The 20,323-nt window shown below is 43.0% G+C and overlaps 2 protein-coding genes across 2 annotated transcripts; one reads left to right on the top strand and one right to left on the bottom strand.

Moving 5' to 3' along the window:
• Nucleotides 1–1,827: 1,827 nt before the first annotated feature.
• Nucleotides 1,828–8,572, bottom strand: THG1L (tRNA-histidine guanylyltransferase 1 like). The gene is made up of 6 exons (XM_080627015.1): nt 8,294–8,572; nt 7,204–7,380; nt 6,590–6,759; nt 5,823–5,911; nt 5,093–5,200; nt 1,828–4,113 (listed from the first exon to the last, which is right to left on the bottom strand). The coding sequence occupies exons 1-6, from the start codon at nt 8,488–8,490 to the stop codon at nt 3,952–3,954; spliced, it is 903 nt and encodes a 300-aa protein (XP_080483141.1). The 5' UTR covers nt 8,491–8,572; the 3' UTR covers nt 1,828–3,951.
• Nucleotides 8,573–8,721: 149 nt separating this feature from the next.
• On the top strand, nt 8,722–19,858 carry SOX30 (SRY-box transcription factor 30; the record flags this gene model as incomplete). The annotated part of the gene is made up of 8 exons (XM_080627314.1): nt 8,722–9,117; nt 9,438–9,481; nt 9,573–9,850; nt 11,069–11,308; nt 12,940–13,119; nt 14,993–15,292; nt 17,239–17,432; nt 19,844–19,858. 8 exons carry the CDS (start codon nt 8,722–8,724, stop codon nt 19,856–19,858), a joined length of 1,647 nt encoding a protein of 548 aa, XP_080483440.1.
• Between the last annotated feature and the right edge of the window lie 465 nt (nt 19,859–20,323).

Raw genomic sequence — 20,323 nt, 5'->3', positions numbered from 1 at the left:
CGGTACCGCCCTGGCCATGAAATAGCACCTGGGCAGAAGGTGGTTGCAATAGAGTTTGCATCTTAATCCATAAAAAGGGTGTAAAGCACAGGAACAGCAAGGCCCTGTGTGTTAACGCTGCAAAGCAGTTTTACTGTGACGGGTTCCATCACCTCCCATTAATCTTCCAGACCTGGGTCCTGTATGTTTGTGCTTCCTGTTACAGAAGGATTCCTTCACTGGGTCACAGTATGGGACTGCTGCAGCTACAGAAATCCCTACAGGCACAGGCCGCAGGTTGAGCTGTGTGTGGTGCTAACGCCTGTCTCCTGCTTGAGCCTTGGGGAGATTTATTTTCCCCTACAGCTACAAAGTCACAGAAATGACTTTATGCATGACAATAGCACAGGGATTTTCTTTCTCTAGCATTTATATTAATTAAAATACGAATCAAAGGCTATGGTTCTTCAGCTAATCCGTATGTTGGTTCTAAAGTCTGCATCCCTATGCACACAGACACATTTATGTATTATTGTAAGGATGACCTAATATACACACATCTAATGTACATACATTCCACAGTGTTATCTGTTTATGGATCAGGCAGTCACATAAGATAAAAAAGGTACATAATACTTTCCAAGCATGAATCATGGTTGCCAAATTTCTTAATCTAAAACTTTTACTCTGGCTTCAAAATCCAGCTGTTACCACCTCTGGAACAGTTGCTTTATATGTAATGTACCAAGGCAGGCAACAGATAGTAACACACAGCATCTCAAAGGAAAGTAAACGCCAAACCAGCATACAGACAGGAAGGGCTTAAGGGTCAATGGCGAGTGCAATGACTCATTTGGAATCATCCTCTCACAATCCCTCATATCCTCTTCCTGGGAATTACACAGCCCATTCTCCAAAGTAAATTCAATACCCATTCTCCCACGGGGTGTGCTTCACTGCTTCATTTTAAACAATACAGCAGTGAAGGGGAAGCCCTGTGCTATCAGGAGCACATTGGCTCATTGGTTACGCTCAGAAAGAACCTGCAAAGGTGTAGTTTACATCAGCACCTGATGAGTGGCTTTTAAAAAAACAAAACAAAACCCAAATGCACATTGCCTTAGACATGTAAGTTCTTCCTGGGGGAAGAAAAGGGGAAACAGAGAGCAGGCTGCTATGCAAATTTATGGGTAACTAATTCAGTCACACCTTAGCCTTTGTTTCCAGTTTTATGGCCACTCCCACCTCCTGCCTGTCTCTCCCTTAGCAGCAGCGTGCCAGATTGCTGTTCTCGCAGTAATATCCTTATAAATACCTATTCTATCATTAGAGTTATATTTCTATACTGAAATAGGTTATTTCTCTCCAATCCCAGCTGCACTGGGACAAGCCCCTTTACCTTGGCAGAACTATCTCTGCTCAGAGAGGCTGCATGGATTTAACTGTTTGATTAATTAATTGATTAATTGTTTTCCCTCTAACATGTACTGTGAGGAGCACTGTCTGTGTTATCCCCAGGAAAAGCAGAAGACAGCAGTACAAATTTGTGCCAGCAGCCTCTTTGCAGGCACCAGGAACATTCCATTGGTAACACTTTTCACTCTACTGCACAGGAGGAGACACACACCAACTCTGCCGGGCACAGAATATGAGAGAGCACAATGTATACTGCCCATATCCTAACAGAATTCAATTCTCTACAATATCTTTATTATTAATTTCCCTCTCTGGAACTTCCACCCATTACTAGTAAAATTCTCAGGAAAATAAAGGCCAAATAATAAACATAACGGGGAAGAAGTTATTATTTTTATTTTTTAAAAGTATAAAAATCCTGTACATTTGATGAAAGCTTTTAAAATCATAGCAAACTGCTGGGCTACACCCTTTGTGTAAGGATCAGAGACCTGAAGCAGTCAAACGGCTTAGCACTGATCTGATTAAACACACGAGCCTTGAAATTCAATACTAGATGCCAATTGAAGTATTCTGCCCTATCCCTGGCAGTGTTTAAGGCCACGCTGGATGGGACTTAGATCAAGCTGCTCAAGTGGAAGGTGCCCCTTCCCATGGCAGGGGGTTGGAACTGAATGACTGTCCTGGGTTCAGTTGTAGCAATCATTTTTCTCCTTCTTAGTAGCTGGTGCAGCGCTGTGTTTTGACTCCAGCCCGAGAACAATGCTGATAGCAACAACTAAAGACATAGGTGTGTTAAAATAACGTTTACTCCTATCAAGGGACATTTTCAGTCTCATGCTCCGCCAAGTGAGGAGGGGCACAGGAAGCTGGGAAGAAGCAGAGACCGGACATCTGACCCAAACTAGACAAAGGGGTATTTCCATACCACAGCACATCAAGCCCAGTATATAAACTGGAGAGAGCTACCCAGAAGGCCCAGATCACTGCTTGGGTTGGGTAGTGCTCAGCATGTGGTGAGCAATTGTATTGTCTCACCTTGCTATTTCCTTTACCATTTTTATTATTGGTGGTAGCAACAGTAATGATTTGTGTTATACCTTAGTTACTGGACTGTTCTTACCTCAACCCGTGGGAGTTACATTCTTCCAATTCTCCTCCCCATCCCTCCACGAGCAGAGGGAGGAAGAACCGCGCGCAGGAGGAAGAACCGTGGGGAGTAAGCAAGTGGCTGTGTGGTTCTGAGTTACCAGCTGGGCTTAAACCATGACAGTCAACCCCTCTTTAGTCAAGGGCTCACCACATTGATGCCGGCCATAGCGCAGACACCTGCTTGGCACAGCGCACTGCAGCCCAGAACTCCTAGGCTCAAGTGATTTGGCAGGCTCAGCCTCCTGAGTCAATGGGACTACAGGTGCGCACCACCACGCCTGGCAAGAACTGTCATGGTTTAAGCCCAGCCAGTAACTCAACTATGCAGCCACTTGCTCACTCCCCACTTTTTCTTCCTCCTGCCCCACTCCCAAAGGGATGGGGAGGAGAATTGAAAGAATGTAACTCCCACGGCCTGAGATAAGAACAGTCCAGAAACTAAGGTATAACACAAAACCACTGCTGCTACCACCAGTAACAATAATGATAAGGCAAATAACAAGGGGTTAGAATACAACTCCTCACCACCCGTCAATCGATACCCATCCCAACCCGAGCAGCAATCTGGGCCTTCTGGGTAGCTCTGACCAGTTTATATACTGGGCATGATGTGCTGTGGTATGGCATATCCCTTTGGCTAGTTTGGGTCAGGTGTCCTGTCTGTTTCCTCCTGGCTTCTCATGCCCCTCCTCACTGGCAGAGAACAAGACTGAAAAGCCCTTGATCGGAGTAAACGTTACTTAACACACCAATGGCTTCAGTTGGTGCTACCAGCACTGTCCTCAGGCTAAAGCCAAAAACACAGCACTGCACCAGCCACTAAGGAGAAAAATGACTGCTACAGCTGAACCCAGGACAACGATCTTTAAGGCCCCTTCCAACCCAAACTGTTCTATGACCCTATTCTGGCCCATCGCAGTTGAAACAAACAAACAAAAAAAAAAAAAATCAAATGTATTATTTTCTCCTCCACTTTGAACTGTTCAAATACGCAAATCTTTTTATAGTTTGGCAGCTCAGTGAAGTACTTAATTTAAATGCTATAGAAATGCAGGGCATTTCTGTACACTTTTTCTACAAATATGCATGTTCAAGAAAGGAGCAGTCTTCAATTACGATTCCTTAACATTCAAAATCTACTGTGATTCTAGTTTTCCATCCGGGCATATCCTTGTATGTCAGCCAGCATACAAGCGTCTTTTCAAGACCACAACAGTGCTAAATGAAAAGTAGTTGTTGTAGAGGGTCACAGGTTAAGCTGCCAGCCATAGAATCATAGAACAGTTAGGGTTGGAAAGGACCTTAAGATCATCTAGTTCCAACCCCCCTGCCATCATTCATACTCGTCACTTGCCAACAACCCAAGCAGAGGAAAGTGCAAACAATCAGTTATACTCAGAGATATCAACTATCCTCAGCCAGAATCTCAGGGTATTCCTCCCAGAACTGGTCCCCGATAATGTCACAGTGCAGGGGAACAACTTTAGTCCTAGTCCGAGTCACTTCAACTTCTTTTTCTTCTGCTTCTTTTGGCAGTTTGATTTTCTTAGTCATGACTTCATTAACCTGAAAATACAGTTGACACATTAGCAGACGGGAAAGACTCCAGAGGGAATGCACAAATGGACAAGAACCAAAGCTACAAAAAAAGCAACTGTCAACCCTATAGCACACTACATAGCACCTTTTGAAAGAAAACCTATTCTCAATTCAACCATGAGCAGCTGAAACTGCATGTCATCATCACATGGCTTGAAGAAATGACCTGCAAAGTCACCCGATTGCAAGTGTTCCTGAATAAAATACAGTATTTAATTTGGAGCTATATAAAGCAAATGGGAAACCATGCAAATGTCATTACCAAGAAAAAAAATGCATAAGGAACAAATGGAATGTATTTTCAGGTGGAAGCCTCTATCCATTCCAATTAGGTCAAACAGTAATAGTAAGCTAAACGAAGAAAGAGTAGGCCAAAAGGTCATAATTCCTTTGCAGTGGAAATACCTGGGATCTAGTCCTATGAAGGGCCTGACACAGGCCCCAACAATTATCATATCAAAACAACAATAGTCATTAAAATGTAGGTTTTCAGGAAGCACAATACTTTCTGCATTTTCAAAGCTGGTAACACTAAGAAACCAAGCATACAATTCATTAAACAAAGCAGATTTGGCTAGCAAAAACATCAGTCTTGTGTAATTCACAGAATCATTAATGTCATAAGGGACCTCTGGAGATCATCTAGTCCAACACCCCTCAGCCATTGATACATGTGTTAGCTCATCATAATTTGTATCTAAATCACATTTCAAAGACCAGTTTTTATACTATGCTCATAGATATACATCTCTCAAAAATATCTCCAAAATAATTAGACATCTCACACATCATTATAAGGTAAATATGGTGAGTTAATACATAGACATATGTTAAACACATAGACATATATTTGGGATATACCTGGTGATCTTACAGTGCAGCTTATCTGCCATAGGGTACCTACTAAAACCATGAGCGTGAAGCAAGTGGTAATACAGCTTTTTACCTTTTGCCATACTAAGACAGTTCCTTTTCTGTACATCAGAGGCTCATTGTTGTAGTTGATGTTGAATTCAGAAAAGAGTATTTCATTCTTATCTCCAGCCAAAGTCCCCTGAGAGGAAATGAAAACAGAAAATACTTTTATAGAAAAACAACCAAACTGAATCTCTAGGGTAGAAAAAGAGTGAACATTGGATGCAAGACTGACATTTAGGCAGGTTTTCACCTTGAAGTCACAGGGCTTAACTACCTCTTCCAACAGAGGAATTATTTCCAATCACCAAACGAGCATATTAATACCGAGATGGTTCTGTTGTCTGTTTGGTTACATTTGCAAGACAAACCGATAAAAGTCAACAGACTCTAGGAGAAAATGATCTGCTGAAGTCTGCATGTTGAGGAAAAATCCTACAGAAGGGACTGGGAATCAATACTAGCTGACTCCTGCCACAATACTTCATGCACACATACACTGGATGTTTATGTAACATTTCTGTGGTTTCTGAACTTGCTAATGAAGGATTAAAATCCTACCAATATTTGGCCAAAAATACAGTGTTTTCTGATCACATTAGCATCTGTACAATTGAAGAAGTTGTTCAATCTACATCCACAAAATTATTATTATAAGAACAGACAATCCAGCCATGGCTGCTGGGTAGGCAAGTCCAGCTTTACAAATCTTATGATTTTCTCTGTAGCTGGAAAAAAACATGATCTAAAGAAACTCTTACCTGCAGTCTATCTTGTGCTTGCACTGGTGTCAAACCACTTCGCTGTACAAGCATCCAAAACACTGTATTATAAAGGTTATTAATATGGCCTACAGAAAAAGAGAAAAGAGAGAAAAGAGTATTTATCAAATCTGAGTGACTACTCAGACAAAACAGCTTTAGTGTCAAAGTTGTATTCAAGAAACAGCCAAGAATAAAATAGAATTAATAATACCCGTTGCTAGAGATGATATGATCTTTCTGATTAACTCTTAAGGTACTGCATATCATAAGAATGACTAGAAGACAGATTTCATTGTAATCCTGAATTGGAGAGCAGAAAGTGAAGGGTGGTTCTGTGTAATGTAAATTCTTATCTTCATTGGAGCAATAGGGATTAAGTACCAACAAATGCCTAGGAAGTGAATCCAATGGTGTGTTCTGGTGTGGAATATACAGCACTGACTGAACATCCACATCTCTTCAAGATACCCTTGGCTAAACAAACTTGGAACATAAAAAATAATAAATTCATTCTATTAATATCTGAAATATTTTCTTGTGCTGAATTCACTCCCAGGATGCAACAAACATGGTTGTAACCTCAAGGTTCAAAATTCCAGCCAGTATCCATACAAAGCCCAAAATGATGCTAATATTGTTGATTTAAAACTACCACCCTACCTGCTGTTCCTTCACTGATACCTATACACACTGGGAATAAAGACATTTCTATTCAGAGATGAAGACAACTTAACTGCACAAATCTGTTTTTTAGAGACACTTACAATCTGCTTGTCTCCAGCTGAGGTAGTCCTTTAAGTTCTGGTTGCTGGGATATAACACAATTCGGGCATCAAATCCTGGCGGGTACAGAAGTTGCTGCTCCTTGAAGTAATCCTTCCAATAGAAAACGTAACTTGAGGCAAACTGGGAGACCACATGAGTCATGAACTTGCTTGCAAACACAAAGCAAAAGAAAAAAGAAAGAAATACATCAGTGTGATTTGTATCTGTGATTATCTGAGGTATAAGTACCTATAATTCTGGTGGACAGCAGCATTTCTTAAGTAATGGCCCAACAGATCAGCAATGACGGAGTCTTTTGAAGAACAGCAAGTACTGAGAATCAAGGAAGTTTGGAAAAGGTAACATTTTGTTAAAAGAATGTTTATTCTATCAATGTTTGTTTCCAATGTTTCTATCATCAATTTTGGTTTTAAATCTCTGTATCACTAAACATATTTTCCTGAAAGATCATGTGCAAAGCCTTCACATGAAGAACCTGAATTAGATATACTGTACACACCCAAACACAGCCCAACTCTTAAATTCTGTGTTTAGATACAGGCAAACCTAACGAATTAGAGGTTTAAAGATGTAGTATCAAAGCAGCTGTTACCTTGCTCTTCTTTTAAACCATCTACTCTTCTTTTTGAAGACAAAACTGTATTCATCACTCTGTCCATAAGCAATAGCAATATCCTCCAGTTCTTCCATCACTGTCTGGGCACACTTGGTCATCAGATGAAGAGCACGGTCATCATTTGGCTTTTTGAACTCATGCTGCTCAGAAAACCTTGAAAGCAAAAATGGTTGAATAAGAATCCCTGAAGAAGCCACTAAAAATGACAACACATTTATTTTCTTCCTATTTGCCTTCTATGAATATTGATTTCCAGTATCCTGTCAATACAGAAAATTCGCTCCAGGTATGAAAAGCAAGAACAAAAAACCTTTTTATACATTCTGGATAACCCATTCTCTTTCCCATCAGTATCTCACCCTAATCAGTCTTTCATGACTGGTTTCTGTATTTTACTTGGTAAAGATGATAAATACTGTTTTCTATAAACTCACTTTCTCCCAGGGTGCCTTTTACACTCTATCCAATACAGGCAACATTATCATTTACTTCTTAAAACTTGACAGCTTTACCTGAACCCTGTGACCAACCCAGAGACCAAATCCCCAGCAACGGATACATCATCTAGCACTTTAGAACTGTGTTCTATTTATCCCCAAAAAAGGCGAATGCCGCAGAGACACCGACACCAAACACAAGTAAAAAACCCCGTACACCAGTTGCTGGCCTTCCCTCAGCAACCGCTGTTCCCCTCAGACACTGGTATAACCATTTCCCTACCACGCTGCCGAGTGCACCGTTACGAATCAAACCATGGCTCTCGGAGGCAAAGCGCCGGTAGAAATTGGAAAGGCCGAGCTAAGGGCTCACAGAAGGGGTTAGGGGAAAGGAGGATTTCTTAACCCTGCGGAACCCGCCCAGGCCAAGCAGGGAGTTGCCAAGGCTCCTGCATGGCAGCAGCCAGGGGCCCTTCTCTCGGCCCAGCACCCCCAGCCAGCATCCCCGCGCCTCTAGGGCTTCGCTCCTCCGTACCCCGGCCCCGTCCCCCCACTCGCTGAGGCACCGCCATAGCGACCACACCGCTCTACGGGCCCCGGCCATTAACTGCCCACCCGCCCGGCCTCACCTGTGGAAGTTGCGGCCGTCCAGCCGCACCACTATCCAGCAGTTGGGCAGGCAGGTATCGTCCGCCTCGAAGTCCCGCACATACTCGAACTTGCTTTTCGCCATGGACACGAGGAGGCGGCAGCGGCGGCGCAAGCAGCGCACCCCCCCCTCGCTCCCGGCCGCCAGAGCTGCAGCGGCCCGCCCGCAGCCCAACATGACCAGAGCGGAAACGGAAACGAGGCGAGCACCCTCCCTCGCTGGAGCCTTTCTGTGCGTCTCGGCGGACCTCTCGATGGGCACAGCTGCGTCCCGGGGCGTGCCAGGCGGCGCAGCCCCCGCCAACGGTCCTCGTGGCGCGGGCGGGTTGTGCGCATTGGTGGCCGTTGGCGCGAGGGTGCGGCGAGCGTTGGCGTCAACGGCCGCGGGCGCCCAAGCGGTAGCCTTGCGATGGAGAGCGGCGGGCGGCAGGGCCCGATCCCCCGCAGCGCCCCCCTGCGGCCGCCGGTGGCATCCCGCCACCTCCCGCCACCAGAGGACAAGAAGGGTGCTCTCGGGGTGCTGCGCATCAAAGTGGAGGAGCCCGAAGTGGAGCTGGGCAATGTCCAGGGCTCCTGCGGGGATGGCAGAGAGTCAGGGGCAGGGTTCGGGTGGTCCCAAGTTCAGGAAGTGGGTGAAGAGGCTTGCGGTGCCATCAAGAGAGAAAGGGACCATGAAATGGGTGATTTTGAATGCCAGAATGAGGTGAAGGTGCTGGAGGAGTGGGGGAGTGGGAAGGAGCTCTGGAGAGAAAGCGCTGTCAAAGTGGAGATGCCTGATGTGGCCTTTGAGGCCTGTGGGGTGAAGGTGGGAAAGGATGATGCTGTGGCTGGATCCCTGTGTGGGCCCGTTCATGCTGTGGCTGGATCCCTGTGTGGGCCTGTTCATGCTGTGGCTGGATCCCTGTGTGGGCCTGTTCATGCTCTGGCTGGATCCCTGTGTGGGCCTGTTCATGCTGTGGCGGGAACCCTGTGTGGGCCAATTCCTGCTCCGGCTGGATCCCTTTGTGGCCCTCTTCATGCTCCCACTGGATCCCTGTGTGGGCCTATTCCTGTTCCCACTGGATTCCTGTGTGGGCCAGTTCCTGCTCCCACTGGATCCCTTTGTGGCCCTCTTCATGCTCCCAGTGGATCCCTGTGTGGGCCTATTCCTATTCCCACTGGATCCCTATGTGAGCCTCTTCCTGCTCCAGCCAGATCCCTGTGTGGGCCTCTTCCTGCTCCCACTGGATCCCTGTGTGGGCCTGTTCCTGCTCCCGCTAGAGCCCTGTGTGGGCCTGTTTGTGCCAGCATTGATGACGGCAAGGTACAGCTACATGAAGGTTTTGGGGTCCTCCCTGAAGATGTGAAGATCCCGGTTGTGGTTCATCCTTTGCCTGCTGGGACCCGCATCCAGATCCAAGGCCCTCTGCCATCAGGCCTGCTCCACATGGCTAAAGTGCCAGTGAAAAAAGTACCACTTAAAATGCAGTCTTTACTGGAGCCTTCTGTAAAGATCGAAACCAAAAACGTTCCCTTCACAGTACTCCCCGCCGATGCAGGTATTATGTTAAGAGAGCTTGAAAGGGTTCTGTAAGTGACACACAGGTCATCAGGTAGGAGAACACAACTGGAGAGAGCTTGTGCTAGAGAACCATCCTTTGGATAGACTGGAGTTTGTACGGCTCTCTTCTTCAGTGTGAGACATCATAAAAGTGGGAGCCCAGAGTAGTGGTTTATTACACTCAATGCAGTTTTCTCCACTTACTCCCCAACTACATTAAACCTATTATAACAGTGTTCAGAATCGCACTGAGATGTGATTGCGAGTTTTAAGGTCAGGAGTCTGCTTGATTTTGAAAGCTATGAAGCATTCATACACCTCACTCAGAAAACTTGGACATGATAAATAAGGAACTTTTGAAATACCTGCATTACATTTATTTTTTATTTAAAGATATCTAGGTTTTCAAAATTAATGACTTAAAAGTGAGATCTGAAAGAATAGAAGACTTCTGCCCTTTATTGATAATGTGGAAGAGTTCATTTTAAAGCCATTTTCAGAGAGGACATCACTTGCTCAGGGTTCAGTTGTGAGGCATCTGGGAGTTCATCATGACACCAAACCAAAATCTAAATGCAGTCTGTGTTTACAAAGAGCCAAGCTGGGTGTCATGTAACAGTCATTGGGTAACACAGGTTCCTCCAGCAAAATGAGTCCAAATCAGAGAAAAGAGAGAGGGAAATCAACAGCCAAAACCCAAACTGGGAACAATCTCCGCTGAGAAGCCAGGGACTACACAGGTGTGGGACTAAGCTGCTGTATCATCATTCGATCTGGTCCCTGCTTCCCTAGGGCTTTGGATACGTAGTTCTAGTGCAGATGGCAAATTTGCAGTGACATGGTCTATGCTGTACAATGTTTAAGTTTACAAATTCATAACAAATCGATCTAGCCAAATGAAACCCAAAGCAGGGTGTCTGCAGTCCCACAGGGTTCTTTTGGGCTTTTTCTTTCTTTTTTGTTTAATACTAGTTAATGAAAGCCAGGTAAGTGATTCCTTGGGCAGTGGTCCAGTGAAGGTCAGTGAAGAACACTCCCTTACCCTTAATTTTTTTTTCTAGGAATTGCTCTCCAAATGTGCATTGAGCTTCGTGTATTCCAGAGCTCTAGTGATTCTTTTGACTGGTGCCAAATATCCTCTTGATGCACTATTGAATGTAACCTGTCTGCATATATTGCCTGGCAGATGATCCTCTTTCCTTATTCTCTTGCACAGGTATGCCAGACGCTCCATTTAGCAAGGACAAAAATGGCCACGTGAAGCGTCCAATGAATGCATTTATGGTGTGGGCAAGGATTCATCGGCCCGTCCTAGCAAAAGCTAACCCAGCTGCCAACAATGCAGATATCAGTGTTCAGCTTGGATTGGAGTGGAGCAAACTGACTGAAGAGCAGAAGCAGCCCTATTATGATGAAGCTCATAAAATAAAACAAAGGCACAGAGAGGAATTTCCTGGTAAACAAGTAACAAGTCTTTATTTACCTGAATGCTTTAGAAGTGAAAGATGTTTTGAAACATGTATCTCTTTCATTAGAGCAATAGAAAAAGGTGACAAAAGTTTCAAGCATGCAGTCCTCATGTCAGCTTTCTAGTGCGTGAAAGCGTATTCATTCTTTAAAGCATCCAAAATGATGTTTCGCCCTTCATAGCCTCTGTTTCTTAGACCACCACAGCTACAGCAGCTTTCCTGAATGTTTTAGTAGTCTAACAAACAGATAGTGAGTTTATTGTGAACATGGCCTGCTGCACCATTTCATGTCCTCCAGAAAGAGCTGTCCAGGTGGACTGTGGTGACACATGCGTGCATTCCTTAAAAGATGGAAAAGGGAATGCCACAGGAAGCACAAACAGCGTTGTATTCTGTGGGATTCTTCAATGTATAGACTCGAGATTCCCAAATAACAGTGTGGAAGATGTTGTTTCTCAACCTTTCATCAAAAAGGTTGAAAATTTGTACCCTTCACAAATCCCTTTCTCCGTAACACTGCAGCTCAATAAAACAGCAAAAGTACTTTCAACACTTTTTAAAAGCTGTTGAGATTTAAAAGCTGATGTCCTGATCCTTTCTCTCTCTGTTGTCATAATCCTACTAGTTCATGATTATGTCTAATCTGGGGAGACAAGATCTGACTAATCTGTCATAAACAAGGAAAAGATAAAAGCAGCACTGTCCCCTTCTCATTGCACCCTTCAAAAGAAAAAAGGGCTTCTTTCAAGTGGCATTAAGGGTTAGACTACGTAAGAACCCAAGCTGCTCAGTGTAAATTCATAATATACGTCTCTCATATATACATATATATACATAATATCTTATATATATATAATATACATCACTTAGTGTTTGGTTAATGTTGTAAGGCAAAGCCAAATGTACTCCTCCAAAATCTATACAGGATTCCTAATGGGTCATATATTTTCCATTGTCTCTTGTAAACTGCAGGTATGCGTGAGACTTGATGGGTTAATGAAACAATCAGGAGAGATCTACATTTTTAATAGAATCACAGAATCAATCACAGAACGATTTGGGTTGGAAAAGACCTTAAGGATCATCTAGTTCCAATCCCCTGCCACAGGCAGGGACACCTTCCACTAGACCAGGTTGCTCAAACCCTTGTCCAACCTCACCTTGAACATTTCCAGGAATGGGGAATCCACAGCTTCTCTGGGAAACCTGTTCCAGTGCCGCATCACCCTCATAGTGAAGAATTTTTCCCAATGTCTCAGAACACAGTCATAATTTTCTTTCACACCAATAGCCCGTGATAGAGTGTCATGTTCTTCTTAACATGCTTCCCTCAGCAAGGCCGTGTCACTCTCCATTGTTCTGCATTTCTTTGTCTCACAAACAGTTACTATTTAGTAACATAAAACCAGTGCCCAAATATGTCTGTTTTATTTCCACCTCTGATAAAATGCCCATTTGCTCGGTCACTGAAACAAATGGAGTATTGCCATTGACTATAAGAGCCAGTTTGGGACTCTCTTTTTTTATACATTTCAGAATTACAGATACCATAACTTCATGTAAAAAATGAGACCATCAAAAAAAAAGAGACATCTATGTCTTTTTTTGTCTCTGACAGATTGGGTTTATCAACCACGACCAAGCAAAAGGAAGCGTTTTCCACTGCCTGTCTCTGCTGTGTTTCCCAGTGTTTCTCAGAGTGTCATCACTACAAAACCAGCTGGCATTTGTTCCATCCAGTCACCTGCTTACTCTGTTGTCATCCCCAGCATTAAGAACAGTATTGGACATCCAGTCTGTGAGTTTTCAATAGTGAATGATTTTAAAAAATCAGGATTTACCTATTGTAATAAAAGTTATGTATATAGTAGTGTAGATGTAGTTAAAACAATTTCTCGGTCTTTCTTGACACCACTGGTTCTATCAGTCCTCTGCAGTGCATCTTCATGTCATCTCTGCCTCCTGTTTCCTCAGCTTTTTAAATCCTTCTGGCTTTTTCATTGCCCACAAATCACTGCTATTGTCTTTGTAGCTCTGGTTCCCTCCCTCTCAGTTGTTTTGGATATCTGTTACTCAAAACTTGCTTTCTGTCAAGCTACAGCTGTTTCCTTTTCTTGTTCTGTTTCTACCTCACATACTTCTTACCTCACCAACTCTAACTGCACTAGTGCTCAACACTGACCTACCGCTTCTGAAAAAGCTCATTAGCTCAGTCCTTGGCACCTCCACCCTGGTTTTAATGTTTCTTGGTAGTGAGGGCACCATTGCTCTAGAGCAAATGCTCCGCAACTTAGGCTGCTTACAAGAGAGAGCAGACAGAATTGTCAACAAGGTCATCCAGAAGGATGATAGTAGGGTGTTAGTAAGGTGTGTGCTGCAATGTTAAAGCAGTCACTAAATCTGAAAAAGAAAGTTTTCATTGGCACATTTTCCATGAACAGTTACTTAGGTATCTAGGCACACCAGTTCTGCATGTAGATGTTATGGACTTGCACATGCTCACAGTTTGAGCTCAGCTTTTATACAAACAAAAATAGAATTAGAGAAGGAATATACTGAAAAGTTGCACCTAGCCTGGAAGGATTTTGATAAGACATCAATATGGGCAGTGAAATAGGGTATAGTATGAGAGCCAACAGTCCTGTGTAATAGCTGGCCTGCTTGTTTTGTAGTGAAAGAAGTCTGGCTCAGTGTATGAATAGTGGATTTCAGCAACAAATAGCTTAATGGCATCTTAAAGCATACTGACAAGGGCTGCTGTCTTTACGATGAGGCAAGAAAATGAAATGCCTGTTTACACTGTGTGGTAATATTCAGAGATGTAAAAGAGAACACAGATTTGTTCAGGTGAAGTTCTGAGTTAATGACGTGATCCATTCCCAAATTCTTCTGTAAATTTGACTGAATAAAGTACTCATTTTCTTACCCTGGTATATTTTACAATGTTACGCTGTCCTCAGAAGCTGCTATATATCATTCCAGAGTTTACTATCCTGTTGTGATTGAAGTTATTCTTAAATACAAGCTGTAAAGATCTAGATGCATCTAAGTCCTGTGGACTTGGAATTTAGACTCTTAGACTAGGTAGCGAGCTTTGAAAATGCTTACTGTGTTTTGCAATCTTTTGTATAAAGGCAGCTCTGTTGACAGGAGGTGTGATTTGAAAGTGTACGTTCAAGTGTACTGCAAAACATTTAAAAGTGCAACTGGCTAGTGAGTACTTTGCTGGTGAAACAAAAAAGAAAGCATTTTGGAGAGTGGGGTGTTTTAACTGTGTTTTTTTGCTCCTCATTGCTGCTTTAGCACCACACAGATTTGTTAAGAATTTGGCTCACTCAAAGGAAGCAAGTAGATCTGGGAGGATTTCTGTGCTTCAGACGCTAAATACACACTCCAGCCCCATTCTGTGACCATATCAGGACATGATACAGACCTCACCACATTCATCCTCAACACCCACTAACCAATTCCTTCTTCTTTCACCCTTGGGTTTCTGTGAAAGGTTGACTGTGTGGGTTCCAAGTGGTGTATGACAGTGAGTTGCAATGAAGTAATGCTAGGACATGTTTTGGGGAAAATGGATCTGGCTCTGGCTATGGTTTGCTACAATGCTGTTTATGAAATCTCTTCCTCTGTTCATGTCTGATAAATAACTGTTCTGTCTCCTAAAGGTGAGCCTCCTGCCATCCATCTGCCGGCTTCTTCCATTCAACCTGCTGGTCCAATTACTCTTTTCCAGACTACTAGCGCAAACACTGCATCAGTGGCTGTTCCAGCTCCAACCCTGCCCCTGCCCCTGCCCCCTGTAATTTCACCACAGCACTTTGCTGAACCTGCTAAGACAGAAGCTCTTGATGTATCATCTGGGCTCGATTGCTCTCTGAAGAGACCTGCACAAGTTTTTATTGAGAGCTTCAGTGGAAACCCAAGTAACATAGCCAACACTAATGGCAGATTTTCCGTCTCTAATAGTGAGCCCCCCAAGGAGTGCCCAGGAGTTTCTATTTTCCCTAGAAGTTTACCTCTTCCCCAAGTTACCCCTTTTCTCCACTCACATGTCTATGACATTGCTCAGCCAGCTGATCTGTTTGGAGTACCTCCTCGATTTTCATTTTACCACTCTTACATTGTACCTGGACCTCACTATTTCCCATCAAGGTAATGAAACTTTTTACTAGAACACCAGTAAGAACAAGTGCTAAAAGGCAATCTTTTGACTTAGAGAAAGCAGATGGTGCCTTCAGAAGGAAAGGTGATCTTACTTTCCTATCCCTCCTGTGTGGTGGGAGGCTGCTCATAATTTATGCCCAGTTCCCAAAGGCTCCACAGTACTATTGCAGTAACTGGCACTGCCAGACTCACAGTAAATAGAAGTATCTGCTTTCCACTTTATGCATCTAGGTGCAGTTGATTTCCACTGAAAAGCAGTAGGTAGTGTAAATATATTTAGAAACTGATCAGATAGAATTCAAGTAAGTGTGTGAGATGTCTCCTGATACTATCACTGGGGCTGCCATAACTACCAATATCTCTGAATCCCAGCCTGGTAGGAAATATCTCCAGAATTCTTATATAAGTAGTAATACCTGTTTTTTTCTTTGAAGTCTCTAGGCAGTCAGTCAAAAATCACCTAATCCAAGAATTTACAAGCTAACACATGTAATATTCTGTGGGTATTTCCTAAGCTAAGCATGATCAGAAGACACCAATGCCCTTCCAGCAGCATGTGCTGCTCAAACACAAGTCGACTGATGGCCTACTGATGTAGGCATCATTTTTATTTCAGGACGATGCAGTATCAAACATAACAAATTATTATGACAATTAGACTTAAATTATGCCTGATTATACGCTGCTCATTCCTACTAATAGGAACAACAGATATTTTCCTAGAGCAGTAAGTTACCTGGTCAGAAATTAAAGCTGATGACCTATCAAACCTTAAAGACATTGGCAATACAAGATGTCCTTTAAAGAAACACAGGACACATATTCACAAAATTGCTCAAGATGAACTTTGCTTAGCCCTTGGTCTCTGGAATTAGACAGTTTTGTGAAGCCTCTGAGGGAGAGGAGTGCTCTTGTACCATAAAAGACTGTTCTGAGTTCATGCATTAGCAGGCTTCAGAAGGCTGCCAGCTTTGCTAATACCAGGATCTTTCTAATACAATGATTCATAATTTCACATTCCTATAAACTCATTTCTCGCATACAAGACTCATAATTTATGAGTAGCCTTGACAGTGCAAATGCATGTATGCAGTTTTATGCGCTAAAAATTTAAAGATGTATCATTTCCCCTAAGCCTCAACAGACATTGTATCAATGTCTTTATAACATCTACACTGTTTATAACTGTACATTCTCCAAATAGTAACATTGACAACCACAAGGATCCTCTGTCAGTCCTCTTGTTTAATAAGAGTCTAACAGATGCAAGAGTTTGCATCAAAAAATAAATAACAGTGTTTTACCCAATCTCTTTCACAGATTTTGGCATACAAAAATAACATGAACTGAGTTTTGATGCCTTTTTTTGCTGTTTTGATCATGCTGGTTAACATCCTGCAGGCTGACCAGATGCTGATTTATCCACGATGTTATTCCATTCATAAATACAATGGAGTTTGAGTTTGTTTTCAAAGCAACATCATGCGTGTACCTAGCATGAAGGGATGCACATGCACAGATATGGAATCTCTGCTCAACTCTTGTTCTGGGCCCTAGTGTTTAAATTAGGCAAGGTTTTGAAGTATGTGTGTTCTGAATATTTCAACAGGGGAAGCTGGCTAGCAGAGAACATTAGTGTCGTTCTGTTTTTCTCAGCTGAACAGCAATCTGCCTTTCTGAAAGCCAACTTTCAATCTCTCTAATTGCAGCACATGCCCATTCAGCCGTCCCCCATTTGGCTGTCCAGATTTCCCCAGCTCAGTGCCTAAATGCTTTGGCTTTTATGAAGACAAGTACCGAAGACAGGAATTGATGTTTCCAGCTCTGGATGGAGCCTATCCTTCCAAGGAATACCCAGAAGAAAGTACACATGAGAACCAACACAGCTGTGTGAGCCTTGAAGCAGTATCCTCTCACAGCAACTGGAATGAGGGGCAGATTGTAAGTCCCCTACCACAGCTGGATGTTGGAGGACTGGAGGAGCTTTTCTCAGCCACTCCATCTAGTTCCTCCAGCATCCGCATAGTCAATGTGACTGATAGTGATGAGGAAGAGGAAGTAAAGTTGTTACAAGAATTGTAATTTTTAAAACATTATAATCCAGAGTTATATTTTAGAATGGGAAATAAATGTTTTCCTCAACATTGTCTTTTCAGTCAGTGTGTTCAATGGAAAACTCATCTTGCTTGAGCAAGCTGTACAGGTCATTTTGAAGAATCCAATGATCTGACTGCATTTTGAGGCTTAGGCTCATTGGGATTGCATTATTGATAGAGGTACAGATGAAATTTCCACATGCTTCCAAATGTAGCCCTAAGCCAGTGTAAAGTAGATATCATCTGGCTTCTTTGCATTTAAAGTTTTCAGTCTCATATCAACCATTTTATGCTTTTCTGCTTCTGTGGGGCCATTAAATCCATTTTCCAGGTTCAAGATCAAAGCCTCTTATTCGAGAACTACTGCATTTTGTAGTTAAAGAAAGCATGAGTAAATCCTGTCTGCCCTACACATTGTAACTGTGCTGTGAACAGCCCCCTGGTCCCACTGCATCTGCAATGCAGATGAATCATTAAGAGGAAAGTCTTATAAATAGTAGAAAATGCCTGTTCTGCCTAAATTATCTTCTCACTGAAAACTGATCTGGCCTGCAGGAATGTATGTGGGCAAATGGACCAGTTCCTACACAAAGGAAGTTTCGGGGTATAAAACAGCTGCTTATGGGATTATTCTCTAGATCTAGCTTTCTCCTTCTCCTACTTTTCTTTTTATACCCTACGGAGTAGAAGACATATTTCAATGCACCAGAACCTAGAATGGCTGCTTGCTATGGATAATACAAATTTACTTCCTCCTATATGGGGATGTCTAGCAGTGTTTTAAGGGAGGTGCCTCAGAGCTGCATGGTTGTACCCTCTGCTTGTTACGAACTTGCTAGTGCTGGTAGCTAAGAGTGAGCTACACACCTAAACCTGCCTTCCTCTAGAACCATTCTTAGCATGCTCTGGCAGCCCCCCATGGGGGAATTCTCTGATTATAGAAAAGGGTTTTAGCTCCCATTTCTAGGTCATTGTCAGCCCACTTTTGAACTTATCTCCTAAATGCAGATTCCTGAAGTGCCAAGTAGCTTGGATGTTATTTCTTCTTTAGCAGCGTGTAATGAGTCTCGTAGTCAGGGCCAGTCCCTTGGTGTGTGCCCTCCTGCAAACCTGATTCATGACAGGGCAAAGAGTACTTGAGATATGAGAGAGACATATTCTACTCTCTTATAATTCTTTTCTTCTTTCTCTACTGTTTACCTTGACCTAAATGAAAAATCACCTCACATGCTTCTCAGCTTGAAAAACAAATCAAATGCAGATTTTCCAAACAGTTTGTTTTCCTCCTGCTGCTGTACAAGTCAAAAGACATTCAAGAGTGCTTCCCAGTGTGTCACTGCCTGTGGCTATCCATTTGCAGAGACTTTTCCTCTCCAAAGCTACTGGAAAGTTTTGTGGATTGCATTAAAAGCCCTTCCATTTTATACCTGTTTCCCTTCTCTTACAAGAATAAATGATTCAGCATCCTATGATGTTGAAGTTTGCAGGTGGCATGGAGAGGACTACAGCATGTATAAATACAGTTAAAAAGATGCAATGTGTCTGCATGCCTCATCTTCTACCATTAATTTAATTTGCCTGCAGGAATGAAGCAGAAGTAGCAGCAGTGACCCACCCTTCAAAGAAAGCCCAGAGAGTGCTTTGATATCATTTCACTAGCAGCACACTGGGACAAGCCTTTGCCTAGTGCCTGATCATCTTACAGCACTTCACCCTCTTTGGCAGAACAGCTGCTCTAGGACTCTTCCAAGTATGTCCTACATGGGTGATGGAAAACCAAAGCTAAACAAAATATTCTTGGTCAGCCGAAGCTATTCGCAACTGTTAAGACTCTGGGTAAAGAAGTTTGCTGTTAAATCACCAGTTCCCTTCATGGATTCATCCTTCTTCCTTTGATCATTTCAAGTGATTCGAAGGAGAAAAATAATCTGGAAAATTAAAGACTTCGCATTCCACTCAAGTCAGCCAAAGATAAGAGTTCTTTCATCAGTGCAAGTGTCTGTAATGCAGAGGTTAGGCAGGACAAAAAGTCTTCTGCTTTCTCCTGCTAAGACTCTAATTCTTGGTAGCATTTTTTCCAGTGTCAGCAGGAGGCTTTTCAGAGCCATTTGTTCAATGAGCTTTCCTATTTCTGAAGAGAGAGTTCCAATGAAATATTACTGAGCTTTCAGTATGATACGTGTCCAAGTCATTGTCTGCATAAGTCTGTTTCCTGAACAGGCATTCTCCTCTGTAGGTCTTTCTCTTTCCTTCTAGGTGGCTAACTCCTAATTTAATATGAAGGTAACGGGAGAATCATCCTCTTTTGCTGTCCAGCAATAGTGTAAAATCATCTTGCAAACTGTTGAGTAAGTACAGAAACCCCACTGCAAAAGCATTTCCATCAGCTTTGCCATGAGGAAACTGAAACACCTAATTTTCAAGCCCACTGATCAACTGTATGCACAGTCCCTTTGCCCTGGGTGCTGCATGGAGACTGCTGCTAATAGGTCTGCCCATCCCTTGATCATAGGGGATGTCACTGATAAGGGAACAGAACAGAGACTTCCAAATTCCCAGCTGCAGACTTTTAATCAGGCAGTTGTGATCCTGGAGGAAATGAGTCTGAGCCTGTGTAATTCCTAGATAACTGAAAGCCTGACTTTTCTGTGTGAATCAGGCAGATGTCCCATTGACTTCGGGAAGAGCCTTTTGAAGAGATGGGTACAGGCAGGATCTGACTCATCCTATGCCAGA

Source organism: Psittacula echo (assembly GCF_963264785.1).
Source record: "Psittacula echo genome assembly, chromosome: 11".
NCBI classification, from domain to species: Eukaryota; Metazoa; Chordata; class Aves; order Psittaciformes; family Psittacidae; genus Psittacula; species Psittacula echo.
Note: the sequence above shows the minus strand (reverse complement) of the source record. Positions and strands in the feature narration are given on the sequence as shown.

Coding starts and splice junctions, on each gene's coding strand:
- THG1L (XM_080627015.1), bottom strand. CDS start 8,490: ATGTTGGGCTGCGGGCGGGCCGCTGCAGCTCTGGCGGCCGGGAGCGAG. Junction 7,381..8,293: donor GACGGCCGCAACTTCCACAG/GTGAGGCCGGGC, acceptor TTTGCTTTCAAG/GTTTTCTGAGCAGCATGAGT. Junction 4,114..5,092: donor CTGTCTTAGTATGGCAAAAG/GTAAAAAGCTGT, acceptor CTGTATTTTCAG/GTTAATGAAGTCATGACTAA.